The following is a 16,165-nucleotide window of genomic DNA, read 5'->3' on the forward strand; positions in this document are numbered from 1 at the left end:
CAATTCTATAAATTGGGGCTGAGATTTAGCTGTTCCAATGCTGTACTCAGCACCAATTCTAGAACGGTTTCTTGGTGCCAAGATTCCATTATAGAATACTAGTGTTAGTTGGCATTGTCGCAGCTAAAGTTATGCACCAACAGTTGCGTCAAGTCAATGGCAGTTCTAACTGTTGGCACCTAATTGTGCCCTGAAGTGTGTGTAACTTATAGTACCCTATAAATTATGCATGTATTCCGGAGACATGCCCTTGACTCTCTCATATTCTGCCCATGTTTAATCCCCCTCATCACATGCTAAGCAATGTTGGCGCATATGTTCCAGAATAGCGCCTAGCATTTATTCACATAATGTCCCCATGCATACCCCCACCCTCCCACTCTGTCAGACTGTCAAAGTGATGCTTTGATGTTTCTCTTATATATACTATCTGCCAACACATTTGCTTATTTCCGATCTGATGAAGAAGGGCAACCTTTGAAAGCTAATCAAGAAATGTATTAAGTTATGTCCAATAAAAAAGGTATCATCTTATTTTCTTTTCCGTGTTTTATTTTGTTTGATTTCTATTGATAACCTTCACATAATTGTCAATTAGTGGCACCAATCGTGCACATAAGTGCTATTAACTTACACACATAATTGGCGACCATCTTTAGGCACCAATTTATAGAATTGCCCTTCATGCTCGAATCACTTTGATAGAGTCTGGACAAGGCTTTAGTGTATTGTAATAGAGTTCCATATAAAGAGAAATAAAGGTCAACAGCAAGGTGGTGACGTTTTATTAAACTAACTCAATACATCTGTTCCTAGCTTTTAAGAGCTATGTTCCCTTCATCAGATTAGTGAAGAGATGGAGCAGATATGAGACTGTGTACACCATCAGAGCTCAAGGATGGTGGAAGTTTGACAGATTCAGCAGAGACAGGTCTAACCTATATCTTTATAAGACCAAACAGTAGAACATAAGCAGTAACACTGGAGCAGAAAAGTAACCTAATACAAAATTAAAGTTCCAGTAACAATTTGCGTGCTCATTAAAAAATGAAGAAAAAGCCCTCAGAAACCGTGGGTAAAATACCCAGGGTTTAGTGTGCGGTTATATGAACTCTTATAACACACACCACGATTCGATCATTGGGCTGAAAAAAACTTCATTCTAAAGTAAGCTTGCAATTTTATAGCTTTTTTATACTTTCATTGCTATTGTTATTTTTTGTTAATTTTTTCTTTTCTAATGCATTCTTTTTCCTTTTCCACGTTGAAGTAATCAATTCAAATATCTAATCATCAATATATAGCAGCAGGGCATAAAATATCGCGCTACTTAGCTTTAGGATCAGGCACTCTTCATTATCCGTTCTATGGGAACCCGTTTCACCTAGAAACGTGGCTTCTTCAGGAACGGAGTGCTTAGGAAGTGCTGAAACATAAAACATTAGATGAAATTATTACCGCGGAAGAAGAATCTAAAATAGCGTTAGCACATAATAAATCAACCTTAAGTCAGACATACTTTAGGGAAGCACAAAACAGTTCAAAAATATGGTGCCTCAGCGTTCACGTATGCCCTGTTGTCTAAAATACTGGCGTTTACGTTGCGTGATGGCGTTAATAAAAGTTGTGCCAATCTATGGAGCTGTTGAGTCCGTTCGGCTCCAAAGTATCAAACTCAAAAATCCATCTGGTTTCCCTTCTCAGTAAATTAAGTTTACGGTTTCCTCCTCTATGATGGGCCATAGGCGAAACGGGTTCCCGTAGAACGGATAATGAAGAGTGCCTGATCCTAAAGCTAAGTAGCGTGATATTTTATGCCCTACTGCCATATGTTGATGATTAGATATTTGAATTGATTACTTCAACGTGGAAAAGGAAAAAGAATGCATTAGAAAAGAAAAAATTAACAAAAAATAACAATAGCAATGAAAGTATAAAAAAGCTATAAAATTGCAAGCTTACTTTAGAATGAAGTTTTTTTAGCCCAATGATCAAATCGTGGTGTGTGTTAAAAGAGTTCATATAACCGCACACTAAACCCTGGGTATTTTACCCACGGTTTCTGAGGGCTTTTTCTTCATTTTTTAATGAGCACGCAAATTGTTACTAACCTATATCTTGTTGGCGACCCTTACTTCTGCATATGCAAGTGCAATTAACGCATCAACAGCCACACTTTGTTATAAAATGGATCTAGAAACAATGAAATAGGCACAAGTCTTCATCAAAGCTAGTGTAAAAGAGAGAAAAATATGTATTGCGTTAATTATTTTAGGTTTATACCACCTGTCGCTCCAAAAGTGAGCCTGTTTTCGGAAATGATTGGATCTGCGTTTTCCATTGGGATAGTAGCTTATGCTGTTGCTGTTTCAGTGGGCAAGGTATATGCTACGAAGCACAACTACGCCATTAATGGAAACCAGGTAAAGTAAAACTATTTATAATACTACTAGCCTTTTAGCCCGTAAAAACGGGGCTATTATAGGAAGGGGGGGTTGAAAGGCCAGCCCCCACCGCCGAGTTCGCCGCTGCCCCTCCCCCTCCGAGTTCACGCCCCCCCACCGAGCCGTCACCACCCACCTTCCACCCGGCCGGGCCCTCGCTCCGCTATTGAAACAGCGAGGGTCCGGGAACGCAGCACTGAGCTCTGCTGAGCTGCCGACGTCGGCCTTCGTTCTTCTTCTCTGCCTGTCCCACCCTCGTGTGACGTAACGTCGTCGAGGGCGGGACAGAGGCAGAGAAGAAGAAGGAAGGGCGATGTCGGCAGCTCAGCAGAGCTCAGTGCTGCGTTCCCGGACCCTCGCTGTTTCAATAGTGGAGCGAGGGCCCGACCGGGTAGAAGGTGGGTGGCGGCGGCGACTCGGGTGGGGGGAGCGTTAGACGGCGGTGTCCCTCCCTCAGCAATGCGCAGTACAGACCCTCTGTGTTCCGCCCCCGTCATCACGTATTGACATGGGGGCAGGGCAGAGAAGGTCTCTACTGCGCATTTGCGAGTGAGTACGGTCACTCGCCGTTTATATGTTTGATACAGTTGTCAAAGTCCCTTCCTGCATGTGTGTTCATAATAGTGAGGCTCTCTCCATTACAATCATTCATCAAGGGTCTTCCTTCTGTATCTGACTACAAAACCAAATTTGTAATTTTTTTAAAATTTATACAATATTATGTTTATTATTATTATTTAATAATAATAATAATAATAATAATGTAATAATAATAATAATAATATTGTTATTATTATTTTTATTATTATTATACAACTTTCGGAAATCACTGAAGACCTTCCTCTTCATCAAAGCATACCGCAGCGATCCATCATATAAACCCTAATGCCCTACAACTTTTTCTCTGGTCCCGAATTGTGATCTCTTCAGGCTTGTTTGATTAATTTTACTATGTTACTCATGTTATCTATATATCATCACTTGTATCTCTAACTCTGGAATGGTGATAGCCATGATGGAACAATGTAAGCCACATTGAGCCTGCAAATAGGTGGGAAAATCTGGGATACAAATGCAGCAAATAAATAAATAAATTTTATCAGTGCACAAGAGTTAGGAAATAGCTTTAAGAAAATAAAGAAACATATGCTGAAAGATGCAAAAGTCATATTGGACCACAAGATTAAATAAAGAGAGATTTAGGAAATAATTAACCCACAAATCATGTCCACCACAAAAACAGCTTCATAATCCATTGCAGTTAGCACACATCAGATAAAATTCACTCTGTCAGTAAATCTAGCATCTGAGTTGGAGCCTGCCTAAAGGAAATAAAGGTAGAAAGATGAAAAGGCTCAAAGAAGATATACTCTACTGACTTCAACTTGATTATACATTTAAAAGGGAACTTCAACAAAAGGAAGTGCCCAACTAGTTATGAACTACTACTAATCATTTCTATAGCACTACTAGACATACGCAGCGCTGGACACATTATATGTAGGTACTTTCTCTGTCCCTAGAGGGCTCACAATCGAAGTTTTTGTACCTGGGACAATGGAGGGTTAAGGGAGGTCTTTTAGAAAGGCACGCTAGCGTTTTTAAAGTTTTAGCATGTGCTAAATGCTAGAGACATCCATATATTCCTATAGGTGTCTCTAGCTAATTTTTAGCGTGTGCTAAAAACGCTAGTACGCCTTAGTAAAAAAAAAACCCTAACTGACTTGCCCAAGATCACAAGGAGCTGCAGTGGGAATTGAACCCAGGTTCAAAGCCCACTGCACTAACCATTAAGTTACTCCTCCAAACATGCCATCTATGTCAGTGCAGCTAGGGGATGGGACTTGATATACTGCCTTTCTGTGGTTACATTCAAAGCAGTTTACATATTATATGCAGGTACTTATTTTGTGCAGCAAAACAACGAAGATGACCAAAGAATGGATAAATGATGCTCCAATCAGTAATAAACTGTTTTTACTGATTGGAGCGTTGTCTATCCATTCTTTGGTCATCTTCGCTGTTTTGCTGCATGCACATTGTGTATCCTGTGGAGATTTGTTTCTTCTGTGTGCACATCAGTACTTATTTTGTGCCTGAAGCAATGAAGGGTTAAGTGACTTGTCCAGAATCACAAGAAGCTGTGGTGGGAATTGAACCCAGTTTACAAGGATCAAAGCCTGCTGTACTAACCATTAGGCTACTCTGTATGCTTTACAATTGAGAAAAAGCTTATCTATTTTCTTGAAATATATCTTTAAAAGCCATTCTTTATTAATGCCTGAGTAATAACCATGATAGACAGCGCTACAGAGTTTGGTTCAGAACTTTCTAAAATAGCAGAAACATATGACATCCATTTCCAAGTTTTCCCCTCCTTCCGTTGAAGAGTCCTTCTTTTCCTTAGTTGGTAAGTAATATACTGATGTAAAAGGTGGCAAATTAGCAACTCGAATCTCCAATACTTCCAATAAATATCTTCTCATCATTTTTCAAAGTAACACTAAAGATGATCATGGAAAATTAAAAAGTCTTAGATTGCAATGTCCAGTATAATTCTCAAAATTTTCAACTTTCAACCTCAAATTTGACAAATCTTCAACTAAACCATATAATGACTGAGAAGATTCGAGCTTCTCCTCAACAATATTAACTCATTGAGGGGCCCTTTTACTAAGGTGCGCTGGTGTAGGTGCGTGTTTTGGATGTGTGCAGGTCTACTTTTCAGCATGCATGGAAAAAAGGCCTTTTTTGTGGCCGAAAATGGACATGCGGCAAAATTAAAACCAGAATGTGTCCGTTTTCAGCCTGAACACTTACCACCACCCATTGACTTAGCAGTAAGGTCTCAAGCGTTAACCAGACGCTAATTGTCAGCACGCATAGACTGCTGATTACTGCTGGGTAAGTGCCACTCGATCGAAAATAGAAAATATTTTCTACTGCATGTTTTGGATGTGTGTCAAAAATGGAATTACCGCCCAAAGTATGCAGTAGCTGGGCGGTAATTCCAATTTGATGCACCAATGTTGGATGCTCATAGGTGCCTATGCACTTTAGTAAAAGGGTCCCTGAATCGCCTGAGCCAACTCCTTAGAATCATTCTCCACCTTTTTCTCCAACTGTACTATAGTAGATGACAGCATCAAAACTAAATTTTGAGTATTAGTTAGATTTATTACTCAGATTTTGTTGCACAAGTTCTTTCCCTGCTCACAATTTAACTTCCACCTGAGCTCTTTTGTGTGAAGTGACTTGTCCAAAGTGTGTGATTGGAAGACACATGATTTGATCCTTGGTTCTGCTGGATTACCACCTGCTTCTCTAACTACTAAGCTATTGGCTATAGGGATGAGTGAGAACTAGGAAAATCAGTGTTTAGATTTTGCTAACACTTCCTGTGGCCTTGGGTAAATCATTTCACCCTCCGGTGCCAGGTACAGATTGGATTACAAGCCCTCTGTGGACAGGGGAGTTCCTACTGTATAGGGATGTGCATTAGTTAGTGTGCAGGGCTGAGGCTAGTACAGAACCACATATATCAAGCTGAAACAATAGTGAACACTTACATAAATATTAAGGTGCTTTAAAAAAAAGGGTGCACAAATCAAGTCAAATTATATTAGCTTATGAGGTAAGTAAATATAGCCAATTTCTGTGCATTAAAATGTTGCAGGTCAGGATAAGACATTCTTATTAACGTGGGAAGTGAGCCAAAAAATAAGGAAACTTGAGAAAAAGTCAGTTTTTCTAAAAAATGAACTGTAAGATTTTCTTCCCCGTGCATATCTTTATTCCTATTTCAATTTATCCTGGGAAGTCCTGTATGGCATACAATGTAAATACAATTGTATCTGAATGTTACTCAACTTCAGCTACCAATGAAAAGGTGTGAGCAAAAGCCAGATACAAAAATACGTATTTTTCAGAATTAAATGGAATTACCAATTTAAGTGGAATGATTAGAATGGTTTATCTGCCCCATTTTTCCTAAAGAAAGAAACTTCCTCAGCTGAATATATTTGCCCATCCCAGGGTGATGTTGCCATGTGAGAGACCCCAAATAGTTCTCAGACTCTCTCAGCTGCTTTTCTTCCCTCTTCAATCCACTGTTTTCTCTGTTCTGATATTTCTGGTGCTGAAGCATGACTGGTAGATGCCAGAACTTTATGCAATGGAAGCTGTAGTAAACATTTACATTCACGTGGTGAATGGAAGGGTATAAAGAATGCAATTCTAGCCAATAATGATAAGGACAGCTGTTAAAATGTGGGCCCATAGGAGTCATCTTTGTGGATGCCAGTGAGTACTGAGCACCCCCGATATTGACCAAGCTCCACATTGTGACTAGGGAGGGGTAATTTGTACTCTTTGAAACCCCCAATCATTTTGAAATATTGGTGCCTATGTGTTGAGCGATAGCTTTGGCCTTGCTAAATCCTACTTCTAGTAATGCCATCAATGTAACATAGCAACACAGTCGATAATAAGGTCCAACTTGTTTGAACTCAAGCTTGAGGATATGCCCCACCTGTCAGCCATGCAAGCTTGTTTATCTACAGGATATTCCTTCTTATTCGTCAGTTTTGATATTTTTCTTTGTCCATTATCGTACAAGATTCCATTCTATTATCGTGCATAGATTATTATACAAGATTCCATTCTTGAATCAAGATCTAGGAATTCTTCCACCTTGACCTTCTTTATATATGACATTTACTTAACTTCTCCACTCTCTTCTTACCACTGCCCTCTATCTATCCCAAGCTTGCTTAAATTCTATACTACCTTCCATCTTCTCGGTCAGTAGGCTGCTCCATTCATCCATCCCATTCTCCATAAAGATGCATATCTTCTGAACTTCCCTCTTTCCATCTTCATATCATGATCTTTTGTCATGTACTTGTAGTATTTGGAACTGTGTTCCAGTTGTGCCAGAAGGATGCAACATATATGTTTTTTTTTTTTTAAATCTCCACTGCTATTGAGTAAACAAATGGTCTATAACTCTTTACAAAGCAAAGCTCCTTCCTAATCAGTTGTCAATGTGTACAGTCACACTCATTAGCCATTACAGTTAGCAAGGTAGAGACTCTGTTTTACTTTCATATCTTTGTCACTAATAGACACTGTACAGATTGTAATATTGGGCATCAGATGACTGTGGCTATTACTAATACATCATATGGATTTGGATTTTATTACCTGCTTTTCAAAAGCAAAGTTCAAAGCAAGTTACAGTATTTACCTACCTGGGAGGGCTTTTATTCTAACTTGTATCTGAGGATGAATTGACTTGCTCAAGGTCACAAAGAACATTGGAGGAAGAAATTATATTTGGTTCCTGTCTCCCCTGAGTCTTAGCCCACTGCTCTACCCACTAGGCTACTTCTCCAAAGCATTTTATATTTGGATTTATTTATACATCTTTGTAAATCCAAGCACAAGGCAAGTTACAAATTCAGGTACAGTTGGTAAACCCATCCTAGAAGGTTTACAATCGAAGTTTGTGTCTAAGACAATAGAGATGAAGTGACTTGCCCAAGGTCACAAGGATCAGCAGTGGAGGAAGAGGGATGCATACCCTGGCTTCCCTGTTACCTGGGGGCACATGTACTTGATTTCTATGTGGGTGTTTTTCAATTGGAAGTAATGTGTGTAGAATTGAAAATGCAATCTGCATGGGTTATCTTCCTTCCCCAAATTAAGAGTGCCCGTTAAAAGGCTGTTCTAAGTGTGGACCAAAAAACTCTTCACAGCCAGGGATCGATAAAAACAACTTTTATTCAGCACCACTTTTTGCAATTTTTCATTTTTTATTCTTTAGTGTTTTTGTTTCCAGATTTTGACTTTGTATTTATTGATTTGTTATTTATTTATTATTTATTGGTTATTTATTTTGTCTCTATTTTTATCTTTTTTTAGTACTTCCATATTATTTTTTCTTTATATCTGTTTTCAAGATTAATAAGTCTTTTCTTCCATCATCAACATATTATTCTAGGGTTGTTCATACATATGCATATAATATGAATATTCATGATTATTACCTTTTTAGCAGCTAGTTTGCATGCCCTCACAATCCATGTATGGTTTCTTTTGGTGGGATTGTTGGCGTTCGACTGGTTTCTGTTGCACTAGAGCGGTAAGTGTCATATTGTTCACACTTAGCCCTCATTTGTTGTTTTTATTGATCCCTGACTGTGAAGATTTTTTTGGTCCACCCCTACTTCTTGGATTGCTGTTTGAATTATACATAGGGGTTTTTTTTAACCTCTACCTTTGGGTTTGGTTTGGTCTTCTAAATGTTGAACAATGTGCATACTTAGCCGCACTGAGCCAAGACAGTTTTCAGATGGACAATTTATGTGAATAATTCGCTATTTAGCACATTATGGTTTAAAAATTCCCCTCCCTCGGTGCTTTAGAAATGGAGCACTAGGACAAAGAAAGTAAAGCAACAATTTTCCTAGATACAAAATGCTGTCTTTTGTCTGTATAATTTAAAGTAGAAGCCCATAGCATCTGAAAATGCATTCAGCTAACAGGAAGTACTCCATGCCATATGTCCAGCGCTGTTATTATCGTTATGATAATTAGAGATTTCAGCAGAGATGCAAAGGATTAAATGACCGTATAAAATGTGTGCAGACTTAGTTTCCTGATTGATTCCTACAAGGCAGGGTTACGTCATATGATTGGGGTACTGTGATGTGAAGGGAAACCTACCTTACTGTTTTTCATGACATATCAAATCTCTGAATAAACAGACTTAATTTCCCATCATCTTGAAACTTCCTCAAATGACAGGCCAGAGGTACTGAAGGTTTTGTTATTTCTATTTTGGGAACAAAAGCTTAGTACGTCTGACCGCAACGGCAATTATAACAATATTAAAAGTGTCATTTTTCACCTGAAATTTAAAAAACAACAACCCATGAATACATTGAAGTGGGAGAGACAGCTGACCTAGGGATGACAGTGCTGGGCTGGGAACCATGAGGCCTGCTTCTGATATTGCTTGTGACCATGGACTCCCATTGACTTAGGTAACAGCATGGGATGAAAATCTTTTAGGGCAGGAACTTATCGTCTGTCTATGTAAGCTTTTCTAAAATAACCTGAAAAGGCTAAAATAATAATAAAGTATGGTTGCATATTTGTTAACTAATAAAAGCCTTGGTTAACACAGTAGTTTGTCTCAGCAGTAGAACAGGCAAGGGTAGACCGAGGTGAAGCCATACACCCAATTTTGGGTGGGCCTGAGCCCAAAGTTGTGGGCACATCAACCCTGCCCCCCTGCCACCCCCCACCTGGCATCTCTTTCTTCCCCCCAGGTGATCATGGGGGGGGGGGGTCACTTAACTCTACTCCCCTGTCCCCCTCCCAGTTCCTTTAAATCCTTTAGTTCTATGTGGGCAGTGGGCAGCAACATATTCCCCCTGCTCGTGCTGGCCTGAGCCTTCTCTCAGACACAATTTCCTGTTAGGAAGTTGCATTAGAGAGAAGGCTCAGAGCCAGCACAAGCCAGGGGAATAAGTTGCTGCTGGCTGCCGGAGTAGACCTAAAGGATTTAAAGGTACCAGAGGGGGTCACACTCAATCTTGCAAGCCGTGTTACTCTGCTCCTCGGGAGCATTAGGGTGCTAATATGTGGACTGATACTCCTGGGGAGACTTTCTTAAAGGGGATGGAGCTGTATAAATAGTGCCCCTCCCCTTCCCCCCAATCAAAGACCTCCCCCTCCCACTGGCCTACTATCCCCCTGCAAATACCTTTCAAAATCCTAGTCCAAGACCCACCCCCCATCCCCTGAAGACCCTTATTGTAAGCTCTTCACCCCCTATAATTCCCACCTGGCCTACTTGAAACAATCCTTGGTCATCCAGTGGAATGGTGTAGGAGCACTGCGTTTTTTTCTAGCAAAAAAGGTGCCGGTACTCAAATGCCAGGCCACCCTTCAGGGATGGGGTGATCACTGAGGGACCCACCCCACAATAGCCAGGCCCCCTGCAACCAGTCACAGAATCTATGACAAGGCAGAGTTGGTGTGTAGAGCCTGAGCTCTTTCATTAAAAGCTGGGGACCATGGGTCAACTTTAGCAGACAATGGAAAAGGTGCCGGTACTCATTACCCCCAAGTGCACCCTCAAAAAAAACCCTGGGTAGGAGTGATCTCCAGTCTCTCCTACCCATTGTGGCTCCAGGTTCAAAACGGTGGCCTCTACCCCTGTAGTAATTTCATGGCATTACCAATAGGAGTCATGCTGCCATACAAGTCAGAGTTGAACACAAACTGCGTTATTCAATTTGTTTAATAATGAGGTGCTTTCCATACATTTGCGAGCTTTGTATCTTCTTATTATGCAGCCCACAGTAACATATATAACATGCTTTACAGTAAAATAATGTATAATTTTGCTGTTTGATATGTATTAAGTGGAAAAAGCCTTTTAGTATCTACCCCCCTAAATGAACATCTCTGAAAGCACATCAGATAGGCAGAATGTAGTAGTAGGATAAATGAATCGTCCACTTGCTCCCAGTAGGTGGCAGCAGCACCCACATGCATTACAGTTATGCAGGGTAAAAATTTTTGCTTCATTTTTTATTTATAATTTTTGGGTTTTTTTTTAAATGTAATACATGCTAAACTTTGCTCAAAAGCCAATTAAATATGCCCACAAAGGCTGCAGTTCATGTTAGAACAATTTAGGATGCTCTAAACATTTTGAGCGCAAACATGCTAAAAAAAGTAAAAGCCAAAACCTGAACAAAAGAATCAAAGCATGTCCCTGACATGCATTTCTGGTTAAAGTAGCTTCGCTTCTTGTGTTTTGCTTGGTGTCAGTTCAGCAAGACCCCTAAGATGAACCCTGATCATATTTCTCTTTTTACAGCTGAGCTGATTTTGTTCTGTTGTTTGTTTCAGGAATTTATCGCTTTTGGAGTTAGCAATGTGTTTTCGGGTGCTTTCTCGTGCTTCGTTGCCACTACTGCTCTGTCACGTACAGCTATCCAGGAAAGCACTGGGGGAAAGACACAGGTAACATTCCCAATTAACCCTTTGAAAAGATTTGGTAACCAGCTCAATTTAGGTCACTTAAAATAAGCAGATGCAGTCCTGAGTTTACTAGTTAGTAAAATCAGAGCCACATTTCTATAGAAGAGGTGCTGTGAGAGAGGTTCCAGAGAGGGAGAGAATTTCACTGGTAAGTATTTACTGGTAAATTGATTTAAACATGAGGAAAGGTAGACATAGAGTTAAATAGATAATCTCGGTGTGTCTTCTTTTAAATTACTCAGCTGATTTAGCAAAGTCAGTTTAGGAAATAGTTTTTCAGCATTTAAAGTCTGTTACAATGGCATAAACCAGCATGTAAAAGTACTATTTTAGAGTTTACCACAGTATCAGTATAGAACACAGCTAATAGTCACAGGAAACCTCAGTTTCGAGTGTTTTACCTTTAAAGTACAGCTCAGCCATTTAAAAGAAATCACTATCAATACAACGAATTCCAGAGTTTAATCACTCAACATGTAATTAAACTCTGAAATTCATTAACAGAGAATGTGGTAAAGGTGGTTAGTTTAGCGGGGTTTAAAAAGGTCTGGATGGCTTCCTAAAGGAAAAGTCCAAACACCATTATTAAATTGACTTGGGGAAAATCCACTGCTTATTTCTGGGATAAGCAGCATAAAATGTATTGAACTTTTTCGGGATCTTGCCAGTAGATTGACCACTGTTGGAAACAGGATGCTGGACTTGATGGACCCTTGGTCTGTCCCAGTGTGGCAATACGTATGTACAAACATAAAACAAGGTAGGATTATACTTGTATATATCCTATTTAAAATTATTTGCTAGAAAAAGTGACCTTTACAGAGAACCTTTATACAAAAAAACACTGTGTTGAGTTACCTGTCATTCAAATCACAATGACTGATTAAAAAGAAATGTTGAAAGGGGCCCTACTGGCAGCCTGATTGCAATGTGAATCATCAAGGAAGCACAGGCACATAAGAAAGCCAAGCCTGAGTTGCTCTCAGTCTTGAAGAGGTGCTATGGGAGCAGTGGTGTTCCGAGGGGCGCTGACACCCGGGGCGGATCGCCGATGCGCCCCGCCCCCTGGGTTCAGCGCAACATCCCCCCCACCCCAGCGAAAGAACCTCCCCCTGGGTGCACGTTACTTCCTGTTCCAGGGCAGAGGGAGCATGGAAACGAACAACGCTGACCGGCGCGCGGCACCCCCTCAGCGGCGTGCACCCGGGGCGGACCGCCCCCACCTTGGTACGCTACTGTATGGGAGGACTTCCAGAGGGGGAGAGAACTTCACTGGTAACTATTTGCTGGGAAATCGCTTTAAACTTGGGAAAAGGTAGACTTAAATAAGTAATCTCAGTTTCTTACTTTAAATGACTCTGCTTATTTAGCAAACCCAGTTTAGAGAATGTTTTTTCAGCATTTAAAGTCTGTTTTACAATTCCATAGGCTAGCATTTAAAGGGACTATTTTAGCGTTTACCATAATATCAGTGTAGAACACAGCTGATAGTCATAGAAAACCTAAGTTTAGATTTCAGTTCCCTTCCACCCTCCCCTGGCATGATCTCTGATTTATAGGCCCTTAAACCAACTAGGAGGCTAGAAAATTAATTAGGGCACCTCTGTCAGCCAGTAATTAGCTCTTAGAAACAGAGCCTACTTAGCACCATAGAGGTGAACCTACTAATAACAACAACAACAATAATAATAATAATTAAATATTGGCATAGCCTAGTCTCAGCCAATCCGAGTAACTGCTGGCTTTAAACATTTAGAACACAAGGACTAAAAATTATTCTCCCCTTCTGCAGGTAAAGGCACCTACATGATGCGATAGCACAGGTGCTTTTACCTGCACCAAAAAAGGGAAGGATGGGAGCATGTTGAGGATAGATCTGTCTGACAATACACCGGATTTCATTTTGACATCCCCCAGCATCATTTGAAACAGTGGTTCCAACCCAGTCTTTGAGGCACATCCAGCCAATTAGGTTTTCAGGATATCCACAATGAATATGCATGAGATAGATTTGCATGCACTGCCTCCTTTTTATGCAAATCTGTCTCATGTTTACCAATTGTGAATACCTTGAAAACCCAATTGACAGGATGTGCCCCGAGGCCTAGGTTAAGACCTACTGATTCAAGACATGATCTTTGTACCTGCTGTACATGCACATGCAAATTCCCAAGGTAGTAAAGTACCCATGTGCTAGCCGGCCTTGAATTTTCAAAGAGAAAGTGCATGGGTAGTTTCCCTTTGAAAATATATTCGACTGCATGGAAACCCCTCCCTCCCCCCATCCATGGTGTTTAAAAATTGCCCTACCTGCACACAGTGTTAAATTAAGAGTCTAAAAAGTGTAGCCTCTCTCCCTGTGACTTTGGAAATTTTAGTACATAAAGCAAGAATGACATAGTCGTCTCTGAAACAAAGGATTTTCCAGTGGTTGAAATGGAAGCAATTTCTGTGATGGTGAATACAATTTTTTTTTTTAAAGAAGCAGCATGAATAAGTAAGTACATATGGAATAAGCGCAAAAAGAAAATAGGCATGTACCTCAAAATAAAGAGTCTTGAAATTCCAACTTCTAAACCCATAGGAATCGTACACTTCCAAATGTGAAAGTTTTGAGTTCTTGAACTTCCATAATTTAAAATATAACTAAATCTTCAACTCACCATGGCAGTGAATACATGGGACTTCTGTTCTATTGTTACTTTGAGTTTTTGATAGATCACCCGTTTTCACTTTAAACCCACTTTCAATGGGAAAATTGAGTTCACTCTATCTATCTATCTATCTATCTATCTATCTATCTATCTATCTATCTATCTATCCATCTATCTAATTCAACTCTGCTTGTTTTCAAAAAAATTGCATTCTCCACCAGAGAATCTGCTTTCATCTCATCCACTATTCGCAACATTCTGGAAAATTCCATGTTTGGGAGACACTACATTGTTCCTTGCCTTGTGTACTAAGAATTTCCTTCCTTCCCTTTGCAGAGCTGAAGTCATGGAGAGAGAGACTACACTTTTTACCCTCTCAACTTAGTGCTGTATACAGGTGGGGCAATTTTTAAACACCATGGGGGAGGAGGTACAAAGTTCCATGCAACCACACATATTTTCAAAGGGAAATTACTCATGGACTTTTCTGAAAATTCAAGGCCAGCTGGCACATGAGTATTACTATCTGAGGACTCCGCATATGCTGTGCAGCACATACAAAGATCGTGTCTTAATTATGCTTGGGGATTGTTGGTTTAATCATGAATCGATGATGAATGTGACTGTTGGACAGACTGGATGGACCACGCTTATCTGCCGTCATCTATTATGTTACTATCCTTATTTTCGAAGGAGAAGGGTGCCCATCTTCCGACACAAATTGGGAGATGGGCGTCCTTCTAAGGTCGCCCAAATCGGCATAATTGAAAGCCGATTTTGGGTGTCCTCAACTGATTTCTGACGTGGGGATGACCAAAGTTCAAGGGGGCATGTCGGCAGTATACCAAAGGCGGGACAGGGGCGTGGTTAACAGATGGGTGTCCTAGGCCGATAATGGAAAAAAGAAGGGCATCCCTCACGAGCATTTGGCTGACTTTACTTGGTCCATTTATTTTCATGACCAAGCATCAAAAAGTTGCCTGAACTGACCAGATGACCACCGGAGGGAATAGGGGATGACCTCCCCTGACTTCCCCAGTGGTCACTAACCACGTCCCACCCTGAAAAAAACAACTTCAAAAACTTTTGTCTTTTTTTTTTAGAGTATGTCCTTCACTATGCCTCCGTCCCTGCGATGGCAGTTGAGGACGTCCAAAATGTGGATGTTTCTGTGAGAAGGACATCCATGCCTTTGCTGTGCCTCTGACACCCTCTTTATGTATTTATTTGGATTTTGGATCACAAGTAGCAGCAGTGGGATTTGAACTGGCCACCTTTGGATTACAAGACCAGTGCTCTAACCACTAGGCCACTCCTCCACTCCACTCCCTTGAAATTTGGCCATCCCTGTGGGGGGGGGGGGGGGGTAGTATGTAGGTCCCTGGGGAGGGGGAGGTATGTGTGTGTCAGTGGAGGCATAATGAAGGCGTGGACGTCCTTCTTTTAAAAATTTTGGATATCCTCAACTTCCTCCCACAGGGTTGGCCAAATTTCAAGGGAGTGGCGCAGAGTGGCCTAGTGGTTAGAGTACTGGTTTTGCAATCTAGAGGTGGCCGGTTCAAATCCCACTACTGCTACTTGTGATCCAAATAAATAAATAAAGAGGGTGTTGGAGGCATAGCAAAGGCATGGACGTCCTTCTCACAGAAACATCCACACTTTTGTGTGCAAATGAGCTAACAGCGAGCAGCTCATTTGCATGCAATTTCCTTCATGCATGCCTGTTTCTTTCCGGATCGGTAAGGGAAGGGCTTTTTCCATTCAGTTAGTGGGACCAGTGCACTACAAATGCTGGCTCCTCCAACAACCAAATGGCTTGGATTTGGTCGTTTCTGAGATGGGCGTCCTCGCTTTCCATTATTGCCGAAAACCGGGGACGACCATCTCTAAGGTCGACCTAAATTTCATGATTTGGGCGTCCCCGACCGTATTATCGAAACAAAAGATGGATGTCCATCTTGTTTCGACAATATGGGTTGCCCCACCCCTTTACGGGGCCGTCCT

At 40.7% G+C, this 16,165-nt stretch overlaps 1 protein-coding gene across 2 annotated transcripts in view; it reads left to right on the forward strand.

Annotated features, from left to right (window-relative positions):
* The window catches only part of LOC115478900 (pendrin-like), a 54,168-nt gene that overhangs the window by 19,160 nt on the left and 18,843 nt on the right, over positions 1–16,165 (forward strand). For both annotated transcript variants that reach the window (XM_030216548.1, XM_030216549.1), the window contains exons 9-10: positions 2,276–2,423; positions 11,376–11,489. In XM_030216548.1, the coding sequence (XP_030072408.1) occupies positions 2,276–2,423; positions 11,376–11,489 (262 nt within the window). The remainder of the gene's footprint in view (positions 1–2,275; positions 2,424–11,375; positions 11,490–16,165) is intronic.

This window comes from Microcaecilia unicolor, chromosome 10 (genome assembly GCF_901765095.1).
Source record: "Microcaecilia unicolor chromosome 10, aMicUni1.1, whole genome shotgun sequence".
NCBI lineage: Eukaryota > Metazoa > Chordata > Amphibia > Gymnophiona > Siphonopidae > Microcaecilia > Microcaecilia unicolor.